The sequence below is a fragment of the Aquarana catesbeiana genome, linkage group LG02 (assembly GCF_042186555.1).
Source record: "Aquarana catesbeiana isolate 2022-GZ linkage group LG02, ASM4218655v1, whole genome shotgun sequence".
Classification (NCBI taxonomy): domain Eukaryota; kingdom Metazoa; phylum Chordata; class Amphibia; order Anura; family Ranidae; genus Aquarana; species Aquarana catesbeiana.
In genome coordinates this window covers 698,931,142-698,949,929 of record NC_133325.1, presented here as the reverse complement: position 1 = coordinate 698,949,929, position 18,788 = coordinate 698,931,142, and the positions used below count along the sequence as shown (strand labels likewise).

General features: G+C 46.2%; 1 protein-coding gene across 1 annotated transcript in view; it reads left to right on the top strand.

Moving 5' to 3' along the window:
- The first annotated feature begins 291 nt into the window (after positions 1-291).
- ZSWIM7 (zinc finger SWIM-type containing 7) overlaps positions 292-18,788 on the top strand; it is a 299,859-nt gene continuing 281,362 nt past the window's right edge. The window contains exons 1-2 of the mRNA XM_073616881.1: positions 292-550; positions 13,961-14,076. Of these exons, the coding sequence (XP_073472982.1) occupies positions 14,001-14,076 (76 nt within the window). The 5' untranslated portion in view covers positions 292-550; positions 13,961-14,000. The remainder of the gene's footprint in view (positions 551-13,960; positions 14,077-18,788) is intronic.

Genomic DNA, 18,788 nt, shown 5'->3' with positions numbered 1-18,788 from the left:
CTTGGTGTGGTGCGATTTGTAAAAGTAGCGCCTGCCCTACTTTTCGAGCGTTCCTGTGCATTTTACAGTCCACTGAAATAAATTAGCTGTCAACACTGGAATGCCAAGAAAGGTGGTACAACCTAGTGTGAACTGGCCCTTAACAAAATGATGATGAAGATTAGGGCACCCAGAAAGTACTGTCAGCTACAAGTGAACACACTATGCAGGGAGCTTATCCATCTCTTCTCATTTGATGCCCTCTAGTGGACAAATAAATGAATACACTGACAGCGTATGTAACCAAATGAGCATGTCTCTGGACGTTCTGTGAAGATCCTTACAGACTGAAAACGGATCACAGTACATAAACAGTTGCCTCTGATGACAATACATGTACACCCCGACATAAGGTGTCATTTGTGGACGGATACAAAGGAAGTGCAATCACTTGTAGTGACTGGCAGCAGAGCCATGGCGAAGTAGCTGATCACATGACCGGTGCGGGTCACATGACCGCTGTGCAGAGGGAGGAGCCGAGGAGGAGGTCGCAGTGTGCTCGTGGGATCAGGTCAGAGAACTTTCACTATCCATTGATCATAGGTCTGTAGAAGTGTGAAGTCTGCACACATAAAGGTGGATTTACAAAAGGCAAACAGACTGTGCACTCTGCACTCATTTCCCCCAGAGCTCAGTGTAAATATGGGAAAGCTCTGCGAATCTCCATCAGCCAATCACGTGCAAGCAGAAATGCATTTTTTTTCTGTGGGTTTATTTTCCTTGCACCTGACTGGGTATTCTTTACAAAGTGAAGCTTCATCACATTCACTAAGCTCTGGGGGAAAAGAGTGCAGCAACCTGACTAGAGTTACCACCTCATCCCTTTAAACCCGAACATATTAATTACACAGGTTCTGTGGCTGATTAAGGTGGTAATTAAACTCACTCATTGTCTTATCTGCATTTAATTAGCCATAGAACCTGTGTAATTCAAAGGTGTTCGGGTTTAACTGCTTCATATCCGCGCTATTGCCAAATGACGGCAACAGCGCGGATCTACATTGCCGGGACGACGTCTATTGACGTCGTCCCGTGCACGAGAGGCCTGCGCGCCCCCTGCAGGGCACGTGCGGCGCGCTCGGTGATCAGCGAGTCTATGAGACTCGCCTGATCACAGATCAGAGTAAGGGGTCGGTCCCGACCCGTTCCCACATGATCAGCTGTCAGCCAATGACAGCTGATCATGTGATGTAAACAGAGCCTGTAATCGGCTATTTTTTCTCCTTGCGCTGACAGCATGAGGAGGAAAAAAAAAGCCGATCACCGGCGGCCGTGAGAGGGACATCAGGCCCGATGACGGCGATCATCTGCCCCCTGCCAGTGACACCTAAGAAAAGGGAGCAGTGCCGCCTACCAGTGCCCACCAGCGTCACCCATCAGTGCCCACAGTGCCACCCATCAGTGCCCACAGTGCCACCCATCAGCGCCAACATCAGTGCCACAACAGTGCTGCACATCAGTGCCACCTACCAGTGCCCATAAGTGTCCATCAGTGCCCCCGTCAGTGGTACCTATCAGTGCCCATCAGTGCCACCTATCCGTGCCACTCATCTGTGCCGCCCATCAGTGGCCATCAGTGCCGCCTTAACTGTGCCTATCCGTGCCCATCAGTGCAGCCTATCAGTGCCCACCAGTGGCGCCTCATCAGCGCATATCAATGAAGGAGAAAAATTACCTGTTTGCAAAGTTTTATAACAAACTATGAAACATGATTTTTTTTTTTTCAAAATTTTCCATCTTTTTTTGTTTGTTTAGCAAAAAATAAAAATCCCAGCTGTGATCAAATACCACCAAAAGAAAGCTCTATTTGTGGGAAAAAAATGATAAAAATTTCATTTGGGTACAGTGTTGTATGACCGCGCAATTGTCATTCAAAGTGCATCAGCGCTGAAAATTGGTCTGGGCAGGAGGGGGGTGCCAGTAAGTGCCCAGTAAGCAAGCGGTTAAAGTGATGAGGTGGCAACTTTAAACCTGACCTGCAGATCGCACAGCCTATTTGCCTTTAGTAAATCAACCCCATAGACAGGAACGGTGTTCTGCCAAGACAGTTCCCCTCGGCGGATAAGGACCCCCCTCTGCTGTGCAGGCGCAGCGCTTGCGCAGTAGGAGCCGGTGGAAATAGCCAAAAAGGAATAGAAATCATCTGTACACGGCGCCTGTAAGAGGGCCCCTCGCGGGCTCGCTTCGCTTGCCACGCTTTGGGCAAGGCCTCGCTTCGCTCAGCACTTTTTTATTCTACCTCTAGGTCCACTTGGATGGTGGGGCTTCAACCTGGACTTAGGGCGCAGGCGCCGTGTACAGCTGATTGAAGTTTTTCATCTTCGGCTATTTTCAGCGGCTCCTAGTCGTTCGTACTGCGCAAGCGCAGCGCCTGCGCAGTACAGGGGGGTCCTTTTCCGCCGGGGTAACTTTCTCGGCAAGACACCGGATCAAAAGTGGAGCAGGTGTGCTTGGCAACCAATCAGCGCTAGCTTTCATTTCAAAAGCTGAAGACTAAGGATGAGCTCAGGGGTGTTCCCAACTCCACGTGCAGAGCCCACCAGGAAGCTGACACTCTGCAGCGCTAATCACAGGCAGTGAGACATTTCCCAATGTGTGCAGCCGCGGATTGGGAAATGTCTCACTACCTGTGATTAGTGCTGCAGAGTATCAGCTTCCTGGCGGGCACGTGAACTTGCGAACACGGCTGAGCTCATCCTTACTGAAGACAGAAGCTGGTTCTGCACACAGCTACTCCAGGTTTAGTAAATGCCCCCCCCCATAGAGATCTGACAAGGAGGAGGGGATGACATCACACATGGATGGAGGAGGGGGGATGACATCACACATGGATTGAGGAGGGGGGAGTAACATCACACATGAATGGAGGAGGGGGGTGACATCACACATGGATGGAAGAGGGGGGGTGACATCACACACGGATGGAGGAGGGGGTGAGATCACACATGGATGGAGGAGAGGGGATGACATCACACACGGATGGAGGAGGGGGAGTGACATCACACACGGATGGAGGAGGGGGTGAGATCACACATGGATGGAGGAGAGGGGATGACATCACACATGGATGGAGGAGAGGGGATGACATCACACATGGATGGAGGAGAGGGGATGACATCACACATGGATGGAGGAAGGGAGGTGACATCACACATGGATGGAGGAGGGGGGTGACATCACACATGGATGGAGGAGAGGGGATGACATCACACGTGGATGGAGGAGAGGGGATGACATCACACGTGGATGGAGGAGAGGGGATGACATCACACGTGGATGGAGGAGAGGGGATGACATCACACGTGGATGGAGGAGAGGGGATGACATCACACGTGGATGGAGGAGAGGGGATGACATCACACGTGGATGGAGGAGAGGGGATGACATCACACGTGGATGGAGGAGAGGGGATGACATCACACGTGGATGGAGGAGAGGGGATGACATCACACGTGGATGGAGGAGAGGGGATGACATCACACGTGGATGGAGGAGGGGGGATGACATCACACGTGGATGGAGGAGGGGGGATGACATCACACGTGGATGGAGGAGGGGGGATGACATCACACATGGATGGAGGAGGGGGGATGACATCACACATGGATGGAGGAGGGGGTGTGACATCACACAGTGGTGATAAGAGACGCTCAGCCTATACTCATTATGATCAGCGATGAGCTTGGGTGTGTTCAGACTAAGCTCTGAGCCCACCAGGAAATTATCATCTGTATCTGGGGCATTTCCCACAGTCACACATACATCTGTCTGCAGGATGGGGTATGTCCCAACTGCAGATGATTGGCCCAGTACGGGTGACAGCCTCCTGGCATGCACACATGGGGTTGAATCCTAATCCAAGCATACCCGAGCCTCATCCCAATATTCTGATTGTCTGCTATGTTAGGGCTTTAGGCGCACTCTGATTGCTTTGGAATTGTGTTGAGATGCTTTTGCATTCACCTTAACTTTAAGGCCTCATTGACACGGGGCATGCCTATCTGTACACCCCTGTAAAGGCTGTCTTTGCCCACATGGGTTGCACAGGTGTTCCGTGCATCTGCATGCAGGCAGTCCCATTCATGTTTATTGGGACACAGCTGCTGGTCCCAATCTGACAGCCATGTGGGTGCGTGTGTCCCCAAATGCAGACAGTGTGCATTCGGGGACAAGCACCCACAACCGCACAGCTTTCAAATTTGGGACCAGCAGCTGTGTCCCAATAGACATAAATGGGACTGCCTGCATGTGGATGCATGGAACACCTGTGCAACCCATGTGGGCAAGGACAGCCCTTCACAGGCGTGTACAGATTGGTACATCTGTATGAATGAGGCATGATGTTAAGTTCACGCTAGTTTGTTCTCTGAAAAGGGGTTTATTAGACCCCATATCTCCTCATAAAGAGGACCTGTCATGGTCCATGCTATCACAAGGAATGTTGTTCATCCCTTGTGATAGCAATAAAACATTTATAGAGAAAGTGTAAAATGAAAAAAAAATAAAAAAGCGCCCCGATCTCCTTGTGCTCATGCTCTAAGGTGAATAAAGACATCGGTCTCGCACAGTGATATCACCGTGAATGTCATAGTGGGAGCAATAATTCTAGCACCAGACCTCCTTTGTAACTCTAAACTGGTAACCTGTAAAGACTTTTAAAGCGTTGCCTATGGAGATTTTGAAATACTATAGTTTGTCACCATATCATGGCGTATGCAATTTTAAAGAGTGACATGTTGGGTATCTATTTATCTATTTTACACCAAAAATTGGGTAATATATTGTGTTTTTTTGTGCACTAAAGCTCGATAAAGTGTACATCTTCAGTGTACATGCAAATGTCATGTGACTTAAAAAAATTGCAACTACCAACATTTTTTTCTCTCAGGACTTTGCTTTCAGAAAATATACAGTGTTTGGGGGTCCTAAGTAATTATCTAGTTTTAAAAAAATGCGGATTTTTACATGTATGACAGAAGTATCATAATTGGCCTGGGCAGCTAGTGGTTAAAGTGACTGTAAAGCTTCAATTCTTTTTTTTTTTTTTTTAGGTCCCACCCCCGATGGCGCTCCTGGCTCCCCCCCTCAGGGAGTGTTCCCATAGAAAGCCACTTTCTATGGGGGCACATGTGCAGGCTTGCTCCTGAGCCACTATGTCTGTATTGATTATCACAGACAGCTGGACTCGGCTTTGACTTATTTAAGTGGTTGTAAACTCTGTTACACCACTTGTGCCTACAGGTTAGCCTATAATAAGGCTTACCTGTAGGTACCGTGAGTGAGTGACATCATCACGGCTCTGGCCATTCACAGCGCTGGAGCCAGCAAACCCGGAAGATAGACTGGGGGAAGATATCAGCCATTGCGGTGCTGGAAGGGCTTCGTTCTAAGGTAAGTATTTCATAGTGTGCTAGTATGCATCATTGTCTTACAATTTTTTTTTTTAACAACCACCTTAAGAATCACACCTGGCTCCCCACTGCACATGCTAATGACTAGGAGGTGCATTTAGACTGGTCCTAAAGCCTCCTGTGATGTGTGACATTATCCCAGGAAGCTGTGGGCATAGAGTGGGTGGGAGTCTGGTTGAGGTGGTGTCACACCCCCCCCACTCTAAAAAAAAAAAAATTTAATTTAAAAAAAGCTGCAATTAAGAGAGAGGCTGGGGGGGGGGGAGAGGATGAGAGCAACTTTCATTTTGTCTTGAAAGTCTGCTTTAGAGTGTATTCAAAGTGACCACATGCTTTAGGCTGCATTCATAACTGAGCAGAGTGAATTTCAGGTGTTTTTATTTGAGCACTTTTATGGGTGGCTCAAATTTGACATAGGGTTGTAATAAATGGCTATGTGAGCCCGGATTTTAATGGTTGGTGCAGTTTTCATTTTTTTATACTTTCCCCCTGGCTTCCACCTGAGGTAGGATGACATTACAATCCTTCCGGCAAGATCCTGGGGAATGCTGAGTACACTGTGCTGGAGTGCCTTCTATCGAGATGTGGGATATTCTGAATTCCCTGAAATCATGTTGGAAATCTGGAAGTGACATTACCTCCTGTCAGAGCCCTTGGAGCCACTAAGTACTTGTATGTATAGGAAAGTGTGTGACCTTCTCCTCTTCGTCCTAGGATGCAGTGTTCTCAGGGCTGAGATCCATGTACCAAGCTCAAACACTGTCCTGTGGGGAAAGGTGAAGGACATTACCATTTTGTTTTTCTATTTTGTCTGGAAGCAAGCAAAGCACTAAATGGATTTGTAAAGCACTTAGCTGTGGCCGCAGTAAGACCACAGCACTGCTTTATAATGGGGCCACGAAGTGATGGAATAAATCATGGTTTAAGCTGCCAGTGGCATTCCAGGAAGTAAATGTTACACAAATCATCTGGCCTTACTCAAGATGGTCGTGGCTAGAAATGCTAGGGGGTGTTTTCAATGTGCTTTCTTAAAGCGGAGTTCCACCCTGAAATTTTTTTTTGCATATTCACAGACCTATAATAGTATTAATAAACATATGGGGGGGAATTTTTTTTTAAACTTACCAAAAACGCCCTGTTGCTATGTAGTGGCTCCTAATCTGCCACTTCCTGGTCCGCGGCGCTCCTCGTCACTTCCTCCCTCGCCTGTGCTCCTGGGAAATGAGGAGTCAGTGGGCAATAATGTGAGCAAAAATTATTTCCTGGCAAGAAATGACGCGATATAAGGCGGTTGCCATAACAACAGGGCGGGACTTTCCTCCGTCAGCGCCCGTTGTTATGGCAATTTTCTAAACAACCAGCACTACGGCCGCCGGAGCATTGTGCATGCACGATATCAAGAGGTGCATGCTGGTTACCCAGCATGCACCTCTCCATCGGTAATCCCGGAAGAGGTTGCGATTGGGCTTCACATGCCCACAATCATCATGGCAACGACCAGAAGAGGATTTACTAAATAGTAAGTATAAAATAAAGATAAAATTCACATCCACATAGCAAACATAAACGTTTGTGTTATTAATGCATTAGGATCGGATGCCTTAAAAAAAACCCAAAAAACTGTAGCCAGAACTCAGCTTTAACAAAATAAAGCATGGGACATAGATGTATGGGTGAGTTTGCTTTGAATATTGAAAATTAATCAAATAGCGTTAGTTTGTGGTGCTCAGATACAGTTAGAGTGGACCTTCAGTCGTTTTTTCATCTTTCCATCTATTAAATCTTCTGCCCTTGTTGTTTTAACTTTGGATAGTAAAACTTTTTTTTTCTCCCAGTAAATGCCTTATACAGCCTACTTCCTGTATCTTGTCTGGTCATTAGCCTAGGATTATGTCATCATGCACAGTTCTCTCTCTCCCTCTCATGAGAGTTTGCCAGGAAGGGAGGAGGGGTGAGCCATAAGAGGGCCAATGAGAGCTGCAGGGCTGCATAGTTGGAGGTGTGCCTCTGTGTAAATCCAGGAAGTGAACAGGCAGCAGCTTCAGCTGCCCACAGTTAAAATGGATGTAGCCAGACTTAGTGGAGGGAGATATGCAAAGTGGTTGGTGGGAAGCTTCAGAATGTTTTTATCACAAATGATATGAACAGACTGCAGTTCCTCTTCAAGTTCAGTGTGACAGACCTAGCCGGGAGAGAGAATTTTGGGTTGGACTGAATGCTAGCCTCTTGCAGATCGATCGTGGGCCCTGGCATTTGGGGGAATGGTGCTCTTTGTGAGCTGTATGTCTGGGGACCCTTGAGGTGGTACTACTGTGGATTTGGGTCCTGATCCCCCAGGACACACAGACTCTGGGGACCCTGGATTTGCCATATTAGAAATAGTGGTTGATTCATAATGCTGGGACAGATACTGTTAGGAGATGCTGATGTAAATTCCATCCACCTGTCTGTCTGTTGCCTGCTAGAATGTGTATTGTAAATAGGTCTCTAGTATGGGATCTAAGAGTCATTAGATCCCCATTGTTGTTTGTGTTAATTAACTCTGCTATTGTGATAATTTTGATTGTATTTTCTGAGCTACAAGACGGCCAGTCTGGCCTAAAGGTCATGTCTGAGTCATCTAGGCTGTCTAAAGGGATTAGTTAATTAGCCCATGTTAATTAGGTTACAGGTGTATTGTTAGAGTAATATGAGCCGGAGGTATGCACCTCCACTTTTAGTGTATAAAAGAGCCTGTATTTTTTCAATAAAAGAGATTCCTGGTTGAACTTACATACAGCCTGCCTGGTGTTTGTTCTGAGCTACACAACTGGATTAGAACGGCACATAGCTGTAGTTCTAGTCCCGGAGCATCGGATGACCGAACCATCAGATGTTGCGATCTGCAATCTGATTCTATAGCTGCAGAGGAGTGTCGGGAGAGTGGAACTGAGCGAGCAGGGGCTCGTTAAATTCAGCTTTTGAAATCTGTTCACGATTGCTTTGATAGAGCATTGCTCATATGTTATACTTTGAAGAATTATGCACATAAGGACATTGAATGTGACACTTTTATTTTAGAAATACTCACATATTGCACGTTATTGTTTTTTTCCTGTACAGGTATATACTGTATGTTACCAAGTTTTATTACTATTAATGTGGAGATTATCACTATAGAATTTTCTTTTATGCTATTTTAGCATGGTTGTGGTTGCGCTGCACTTTGTTTGAGGTTTTTGCTTAGAGGTAATTGAACACACTTGTGTGCTTTGCTGCACCACTTGCGAGTTTTCATTTTATTTATTTATTTATTTGCTCTGGGTAAGCGCGGAGTATTTGTTGTTACTAACTTCAGCTTTAAAGTGCATCTTAAACCTTCATGAGCAAAAATAGTTTTGCTAATTTCATTAAAATATACAAGATCTTTTCCATGTTTGTTTGCTTCATAGTTGTTAAAACATTTATAAAAAACCAGACCCAATTGCTTTTTGTCCAAAGTTGACAATATGGTCTTTGTGCAGCAGCAGTATTGTCACCCTAAATGTATGCTGCTGCGTTGAACTTCAAGACGATGTGGTGAAGCACAGAGCGTCGCCAGGTCCTGACATGATAGTCTGGTGGAGTACCTACCTTCGGATAACCCACCATGGGTCTGACTGAAAATGGATCCTGAAGGTAGGCTTGTAAGATGCCAATATCCACAGAAGACCTGGCTGCTGTAACTGGTAGTAACAAAGCATTGTGGGACTTGTAGTCCCTAAAGGAGGCTGGGCTTGCTAAAACTGCTGGGTACACTGTACCTTCAAAAGTTGTGTTGAGGAGAGGCTTTGTGCAAAGTGAAAACTGAAAAAAAGTCAGTAAGGGTCTGTGAGCTTCTGTACACTTAAAGTGGATGTAAACCCAATGTCATCCTTTTTAACCACTTGACAACTGGGCAGTTAAACCCCCCTCGTGACCAGACCAATTTTCAGCTTTCAGCGCTCTCACACTTTGAATGACAATTACTCAGTCATACAATACTGTACCCAAATGAATTTTTTGTCCTTTTTTTCATACAAATAGAGCTTTATTTTGGTGGTATTTGATCACCTCTGGGTTTTTTATTTTTTGCGCTATAAATGAAAAAAGACCGAAAATTTTGAAAAAAAAATGCATTTTTCTTTGTTTCTGTGATAAAATTTTGCAAATTAGTAATTTTTCTTCATAAATTTTGGCCACAATTTATAATACTACATATCTTTGGTAAAATAACCCAAATTACTGGATATTATTTGGTCTTTGTGAAAGTTGGAGAGTCTACAAGTTATGGTGCAAATCATAAAAAATTGATCACACCTGATGTACTGGCGGCCTATCTAATTTCTTGCGACCCGAACAAGTCAGGAAAGTACAAATACCCCCCAAATGACCCCTTTTTTGAAAGTAGACATTCCAAGGTATTTAGTAAGGGGCATGTTGAGGTTTTTGATGTTGTCATTTTTTCCCACAATTTTTTGCAAAATGAAGATTTTTTTTTTCCCCCACAAAATTGTCATTGTAATAGGTTATTTCTCTCACATGGCATGTATATACCACAAATAACACCCCAAAACACATTCTGCTACCCCTCCTGAGTATTACGATACCACTTGTGTGGGACTTTTTCACAGCCTGGCCACATACAGAGACCCGACATGCAGGGAGCACCATCAGGTGTTCTAGGGGCATAAATTACACATCTAATTTGTTGACTACCTATTACACTTTTGAAGGCCCTGGAGAACCAGGACAATGACATGTGACACTGACGTGGCACTGATGACAAATGGCACTGATACGTGGCACTGATGTGGCACTGATGACAGATGGCACTGATATGTGGCACTGACACTGATGTGGCACTGATGACAGATGGCACTAATACATGGCACTGATGACAGATGGCACTAATACGTGGCACTGATGACAGATGGCACTAATACATGGCACTGACAGATGGCACTAATACGTGACACTGATGACAGATGGCACTAATATGTGGCGCTGATGACAAATGGCACTGATGACAGATGACACTAATATGTGGCACTGATGACACATGGCACTAATGACAGATGGCACTATTACGTGGCACTGATGACAGATGGCACTAATACGTGGCACTGATGACACTGATGACAGATGGCACTGATACGTGGCACTGATGACAGATGGCACATGACACTGACAGGTGGCACTGATGACAGATGGCACTATGTGGCACTGATGACAGATGGCAGTGGGGACAGATTGCAGTGGGGACAGATGGCAGTGGGGACAGATGGCAGGGGCAGATGGCAGGGGCAGATGGCAGGGACAGATAACAGTGCTGACACTTTTTTTTTTTTGTTTTTTTTTTCACTGACCGCTGCAGCGGTTCGCTCCCCCTCCTCACACGCTGTCTCTGTGTGAGGAGGAGAGCCGGCGATGAGAGAGGATCTCATATGTTTACATATGAGATCCTCTCTCATTGGCACCGCTGATCGCACTGTAAACGGCCGCTGTCATTGGCCGTTTACGGCGATCTGTGACTGGCTGTGTCCAAGGGACACGACCAGCACAAAACTTCCCCGATGCGCGCCCGCGGGAGCGCGCAACACGGAAGTAAACAGGAGGACGTCCAGGGACGCCCTCCTGGCAATTGGAGTCCGCGCTGTAGCCGTCTTTCGGCTATAGCGCGGACGCCTAGTGGTTAAACTACTGCCATAGGGGTTATCTATAAGGATATACATGCCTCCTGCATGTATCTTAACCTGTCAAATGTCTCCCCTCTGTCTGTTATTAGACCCGAAAAACTGCATATTCTGTGGGTGGGTCTGTTGTCTGGAGCTCGGTGGGTGGAGTCGTGATATCAGTAGACTCCCCGCCCACCTCTACACTCCCCTTGTCAATATGCATTTTCTCCTGTGTATTTCTAACACTGAACTTCTGCTATGATCTCTAACATCCAGTGAAAAGACAGGAAAGTAACCATACTGTAGAGTATAAGATTTCCTATCATTTGAGCCCAGTCTTGCCACACAGAGTTAATCCATCTCTGAGCAATCCTCTTTTATTGTTCAGTGAGAAAAATCTTGACAAACAGAGAAAAACTTTGTCAAATCCTCCCCCTTGCTGTGAGTGACAGGTGATTTACATCTCGTGCACTAGCCTAAGAGACATGTATTATTTTTTAATTCCCTCCCCCACTCCTTTCTTCGGCAGCTCTGCAAGGATTGGCTGTTCCACACCTCAGCATGATTTGGCATGCTGAAGTCATGTGGTTACTTTCCTGTCTTTTTACTGGATGTTAGAGATCATAGCAGAAGTTCAGTGTTAGAAATAAACAGGAGAAAATGCATATTGACAAGGGGAGTGCAGAGGTGGGCGGGGAGTTTACTGACATCACGACTCCACCCACCGAGCTCCAGACAACAGACCCACCCACAGAATCTGCAGTTTTTCGGGTCTCATAACAGACAGAGGAGAGACATTTTGACAGGTAAAGATACATGCAGGAGGCATGTATATCCTTATAGATAACCCCTATGGCAGTAGTTTAGAAAGGATGACATTGGGTTTACATCCACTTTAATGTACTTAAATTGCTGTTGTGTATCTTACACTTAGCGATTATTGCTAATCACCCGTCTAGCCTGGATCATCCTCCATCCAATGAAAACCTGAAGAAAAAAAAAAAAAGATTAAAAAAACCTAACTACAAGACTCCAATCTCTTCACAATAGCTGCACCAGAAGAACAGGCAAACACATGACAGATGTGCTTTGAACGCTGTTTAACTAAATATGCCATCTTCGTGTCATTGAAATGCATATTTTGCATTATAAAAGTAGCATTTTCATAAATAATAAATGGGAACTCTGGACAAAGAAAAAAATCAGCGGTAATTTTTTTTGCAGACGCTGCGCTGACTGTCAGTCACAGAAGGATAAACAGCTGCTGCCTATAACCTCACTCCAGTATCACGTCAAACTTTTTTTATTGTATGAAAACGGGTACATACAAGTGGAAAGATCTCTAACAGGTTTCATGGTGCTTTGCAGTTAGAGTCTCCATTTTAAAAGCAACTTGAGGACCCTGATTTAAAGGGGAGACTCTGATGGGGACTGTTATGTAAGGGGGGACTCCAATGTAAGTGGGACTTTGATGAGGACTCTGATGTATGATATGGCCCCAGTACTGAAAGGTTTGGTGACCCATGTCTAGGGGATAAAATAAGCAATTTTACTTACCTGATCCTCTGCTGACGCACTCTCCAATACTTGGGATGTCCCCCACTATACTCGCGTTCATTTCAGGGCTGTAGACCATGCATCGGTCTTAATGGGGTCAAGCCCTTAGACCACTGAAGTATAGGGGAGAAGATGCTGCAGGGACCGGTATAGCAGTGCAGAGGAGTGTCAGAATTCAGTGTCTCTGACTAATGTCAGAATCGAGCTGCATTTGCAATTCAACACAAGCCCAATGGCTTCTTTGCTGCTGTTGGACTACTAATGCCACGTACACACGACTGGACTTTCCGGCAGAATAAACTCTGACGGTTTTTTCGACGGAGTTCGCTGAAACGGACTTGCCTACACACGATCACACCGAAGTCTGATCGTTTAGAACGCGATGACGTACGATGGGACTAGAAAAAGGAAGTTCAATAGCCAGTAGCCAATAGCTGCCCTTGTGTCGTTTTTGGTCCGTCGGAACAGCATACAGACGAGCGGTTTTCCCGATAGGAACTGATTCCGTCGGAAAGATTTGAAACATGTTCTATTTTTAGGTCCGTCAGAATTTTCCAAAGAAAAAGTCAGATGAAGCCCACACATGATCGGAATGTCCGATGGAATGATTCCGTCTGACCTTTTCTGCTGGAAAGTCCGGTCGTGTGTACACGGCATAAGCCGTCTTCTACCACTTGATGGTGTCAGTATAGAGGTACACACGGTCGGACTTTGTTCGGACATTCCGACAACAAAATCCTAGGATTTTTTCTGACGGATGTTGGCTCAAACTTGTCTTGCATACACACGGTCACACAAAGTTGTCGGAAAATCCGATCGTTCTAAACGCGGTGACGTAAAACACGTACGTTGGGACTATAAACGGGGCAGTGGCCAATAGCTTTCATCTCTTTATTTATTCTGAGCATACGTGGCACTTTGTCCGTCGGATTTGTGTACACACGATCGGAATTTCCGACAACGGATTTTGTTGTCGGAAAATTTTATATCCTGCTCTCAAACTTTGTGTGTCGGAAAATCCGATGGAATATGTGTGATGGAGCCTACACACGGTCGGAATTTCCGACAACAAGGTCCTATCACACATTTTCAGTCGGAAAATCCGACCGTGTGTACGGGGCATAAGAAAATGGTTATTCATGATAAAACAGACATTTATCTTTTATTAACACGTATCTTCAAACAGTAATTTCATTCTCTTGATTTTTCTGTTTTTCTTTATTTATTTTTTTAATTAATTTTTTTTTTCATTTTTTGTTTTACTATTATTATTTTTAGGAATGTAGAGCCAAGATCTGTTGAGCCCGTTGTCTAGAGAATGGAAGTATTCTTGCCATTAGTTGCTCAGGAACTGCTGCGTGAGATAAAACGATCTTACCAAGAGACTTCACAAAGTAGGTAAAAGTTGTTTTCTGAGTGATGGAAAATTTTGGTGCCGAAACCGAAAATGCAGGATGCACTTTGCTGAAACCGAAAATTACAGTTTTTTAAAAAAAATTATATTTTTATATATAATTGTATTATATTCCACTTTTAATTCATATCATCAATTTAAATTAATGTGCATTTATTGTTGGCCATTATTGGCACCTTTAGTGCAAGAAAAGCTCAAGAAAAATGCAGTCTGCAGTCTCTGACCATCTCTTGTATCATGTGCTCAGTCTCTAACCATCTCTTGTATCATGTCTACAATCTCTTACTTAAACTTAAACACACTGCTAATAGTATTAGCAAAATTTCCATTTGATGCATCTCTAGCAGACACGGTACAGGAGATGGTCAGAGACTGCAGACATACTACAGGAAATGGTCAGAGACTGCAGACATGATACAAGAGATCAATGCAGCCTCATCAGTGCGCATCAAATGCAGCCTGCCAGTGCCCATGAGATGCAACCTGCCAGTGCCCATGACTTGCCCACCAGTGCCCATGAGATGCAGCCCGCCAGTGCCCATGAGATGCAGCCCGCCAGTGCCCATGAGATGCAGCCCGCCAGTGCCCATGAGATGCAGCCTGCCAGTGCCCATCAGGTATAGCCTGCCAGTGCCCATGAGATACAGCCTGCCAGTGCCCATCAGGTACGTCCTGGTAGCGCCATCTCTCGCTGTGTCACAGAGCTGGATCTGAATCGCCATGCAGCCACTGTAACGATGTCCCGCCTCCTATGACACACGGCACAATGATTCCCAGCATTGGATCAGTGTGCCATCTATCACAAGAGGCGGTCTAGGAGGTGGGACATCGTTACAGCGGCTGCACGGCAATTCAGATCCAGCTCTGTGACACAGCATGAGATCGCGCTACCAGGCACTGGTGAGGCTGCATCTCATGACGCTCGTGAGGAGAGGAGGAGGGAGTGGGGGACTCTTACAGGGGCACGCCAGGATGAGAATGTGCAGCACCCGGCGGGGCGGCCCCGCCCTTTTTCGGCTCCATTACCTACACTTTTTTTTCTTCCGGCCGCCTGCTGATAACACCATTTTTGGCCGATATGTTTCGGCGCACCCCTAATATATATATATATATATATATATATATATATATATATATATATATATATATAATATATAAAAACAAATACCACTAAACAATTGATGCATAGTATTAGTTCACGTAAGTGCAAATAACAAAGCGCAAAAGTTGAAATCAGCGTCATAAAAATTCTGTCCTCGTAGTTGGACGTATATATCTGTGAAAACAGGGGAAGGGAGGGGGAGAAGAGAAGAAGGGGGGAGATAGAGTATGGGGGAAGGTAAGGGTGACGGGCTGCTGACAGAAAATATACCTAATATACATTATATACCTCAAATTTTCCTTTCCAGAAGGGGCGGACTCGAGCACACTCCCACCAGATATGGAGATAGGTTCCTCTTCCTCTGTTACAGTGCCAGCAGGTATCGGGGGTGTTGGGGAACATTCCGTGGACCGAGACTGGATCTCTATACCATTTAGAGAGTAGTTTATAGTTCTGAGCAAAGCTGGAGATCGAAGACTTATTGTAAATGTGAAGGAGGTTTGCCATTCTCCCAGAGAGATTTCCATATCTAGGTCATTGGACCACTTTTTTCTTTTATATAGTAAAAAATAGAAAAACTGTGGTTATTAAATACCACCAAAAAGGCATGGCCAAGATGGCACACTGAGCGGACGTCTGTGAGAGAGCTCCGCCACGATCCTCGGCTTTATTCTCTCCTCTGAGCACCTACAGCCAAGATACTGCGGCTGCGGACACCCACATGCGCCGCTGCTCATCCCAGGCTTCAAAAGGATGGGGTAAGAAGCTTAATTTCCCCCCCTTGCTGGAGAAACCCGTCCCGGCCTGCAGGGACCGCGTGGGGACTCGCGTGCGCCCCACCATTAACATGACGTCCCAGACGGAGCAACAGGAGCAGCCCTCCCTGCTTCAAACGGGTCTTGCAGAGGTCCTGGCAGCTATAGCTAACTGCCATGCATCTATTACATCCCTGACCACAAAGGTCTATGCTGTGCAGCTTGATGTGGGACTTAAGCTGGACATGGATAAAATACGATCCCGGCTATCCTCTGCTGAGCGCCTGGGCCATGTGGAGGACACAATGGAGAGCCAAAGTACAGACCTCTGCACTCTGCACACTAAAATCAGGGAACTGGAATACAGGGCCAAGTACGCTGAGAACCGCAATAGGAGGAATAATCTCTGCATTGTGGGCTTGGCGGAGGGGATAGAGGGTCCACACCCGAATGAATTTGTAGAAAAGTTGCTGCGCACCCTCCTGCCGACAGCCCAGTTCTCACCCTTCTATGCGGTGGAAAGAGCTTACCGTATTCCACCTAAGCCCGGCCCGCAGGGGACACCACCCCGTACCTTTATACTCAAATTTCAGAATTTTAGGGACAGAGGTGAGGTGCTCAGAGCCGCCAGGATGCAGGGAGAACTGGCGTACCAGAACAGCAAGATCCTAATTTTCCCAGATTACTCAGTGGAAACGCAGAAATTGAGACGCTTATTTGATCAAGTTAAAGCAGCTATGTGGGTCAAGGGTATCACATACAGTGTTCTCTTCCCTGCACGTCTGCGGGTCCAAGATGGCGAAACCACAAGGTTCTTTACCTCCCCCAGAGATGCATCTGCATGGCTGGAATCTGTGCCCCTGCACCGCTGAAGGATGAGGTCCTGGGCCTGTCCTAGGCTCTCTCCCTACTGTGAGTTATACTGCTCCCCCCCCCCCCCCCCCGGGCTGACTGACACCCCGGGTATCTGACATAGTGTTGTCAGGGTCACTGGAGGGGTTCCACCTTCCCAGCAGGAGAAGTTTTTCTCCTCATTGCACCTGTTGTGCCTGTTATAAACTGCCTGTTTGCAACGTTCTTAAGCTATGTGCCCCTGTTATGCCCAGGTGAACTCATGCCGCTAGATTTAATGACTGAACTTCAGGGATCACTACACCCCTGCTGTTGGTGCCAGCACTAACTTCACAAGCCTTGCTGGGAGGTTACCCATTATATTATAATCTACCATATACAGGATTGCCCTGCTCTCTAAAATAGTGCGGAACCACTCTGGAAATGACTCCCTTGGCTCTATTACTAAGCCGCTGGCGGACTCTAGTGGCCTACCTCAGGAATTGCAGGGCTTGGTACTCAGACTCAGAACTGAGGCCTGCTGCAGAGCATTCCTCCCACACTCCTTCCTTACTCTATGAGTATGGGATGTTTTTCATTTTGCTACGCTATACACCTGTTAATCACTTCCCCTTGTAAGAGTGCCTCCTGCATCCTCCCTCAGTTCATCCCAGCTGGACTACTTTTTTTGCACTACAGATGAAGCCCTTCACAGATAATGTTTTTTTATCCCTATGCAGTGGAGCCTCTACTGTACTATCCGGACGGTCCAACTCCATTGCAGGACTACACCCAGTGGTTCACTTCCCCTAGCATTGGGTGTATGATGTTTGGGGATTTAAGCATGCCTTGGTTGGGGTGGGGGATGCGGGGTGGGGGTAGGGTTTATGTTGGGGTTGTTAAGTTTTTTGTTGTTACATGTGCTTTATGTTGCATGTGCTCAGGTAATTCTAGTATAGAGTTGTATCTGTTGTTGTTCCTAATAAATCCAGGGCTGGGATGCTGGCCCTGCAAGCGTTCTCCCCCTGTTCAAATTCCTTTTCTATGCCCCAGATGTCTCAATTCACAGTAATATCATGGAATGTAAGGGGCCTTAACTCGGCGGTTAAACACTCCCTGGTATTCCACTTTCTCCAAAAGCATAACCCCCACATCTGCATCCTGCAGGAGACGCATCTCCAGGGTCACAAAACAGTCTGCCTTAAAAAAATCATGGGTGGTCCTGAACTATCACACTACCTACTCTACCTATGCTCGTGGGGTCAGCATCCTAGTCCTTAAATCCCTGCCATTCCGGCCTATAGAAGTTAAGACCGACAGGGAGGGTAGATACATCATCATACATGCTAATATTTATGATAGAAATATTGTGTTAGTCGGGCTATATCTTCCACCACCGGCCTCGACCCAGGTCCTGCATGAAATTATACAAACGGTGGTTCAACTATATACCAACCTAGTTTTTCTGCTAGGAGATTTCAACATGGTCCCCTGTGCGGACCTGGATAGGATGAGCGCCTCGGCTCGTGATTCTCCTGACCTCCGCCACTAGGCTGACACTTTTGCCCTCACGGATAGCTGGAGACACAAGCACCTGATGTTAAGGGAATATAACTGCCACTTCTTCACCTATAGGACCTTGTCCAGAATTGATTTGGCTTTTGCCTCGGGCCCGGCATTGCACTGTGTTCAGGGCGTATCTGTGCTTCCCAGGGGAATATCTGACCATGCACCCCTAAGCCTCACTCTAGCGCTAACTATCCCCGCTGAGTCCCGTCTCTAGAGATTGTCCAGATTCTGGGCGTCTGATGAACAACTGCAGGAACCTCTCACTTCCTCTATATGCAACTTCTGGACTGACAATACAAACTCAGCTCCCCCTACGGTACTCTGGGACTCTTTTAAATCCTGGGCTAGGGGAGAATATATCTAAAAAATATTGCGCATTAAGAGGGAGAAGGCTCGATCTTTGGAGGAGCTGGAGGAGAGAGCAACCAAACTGGA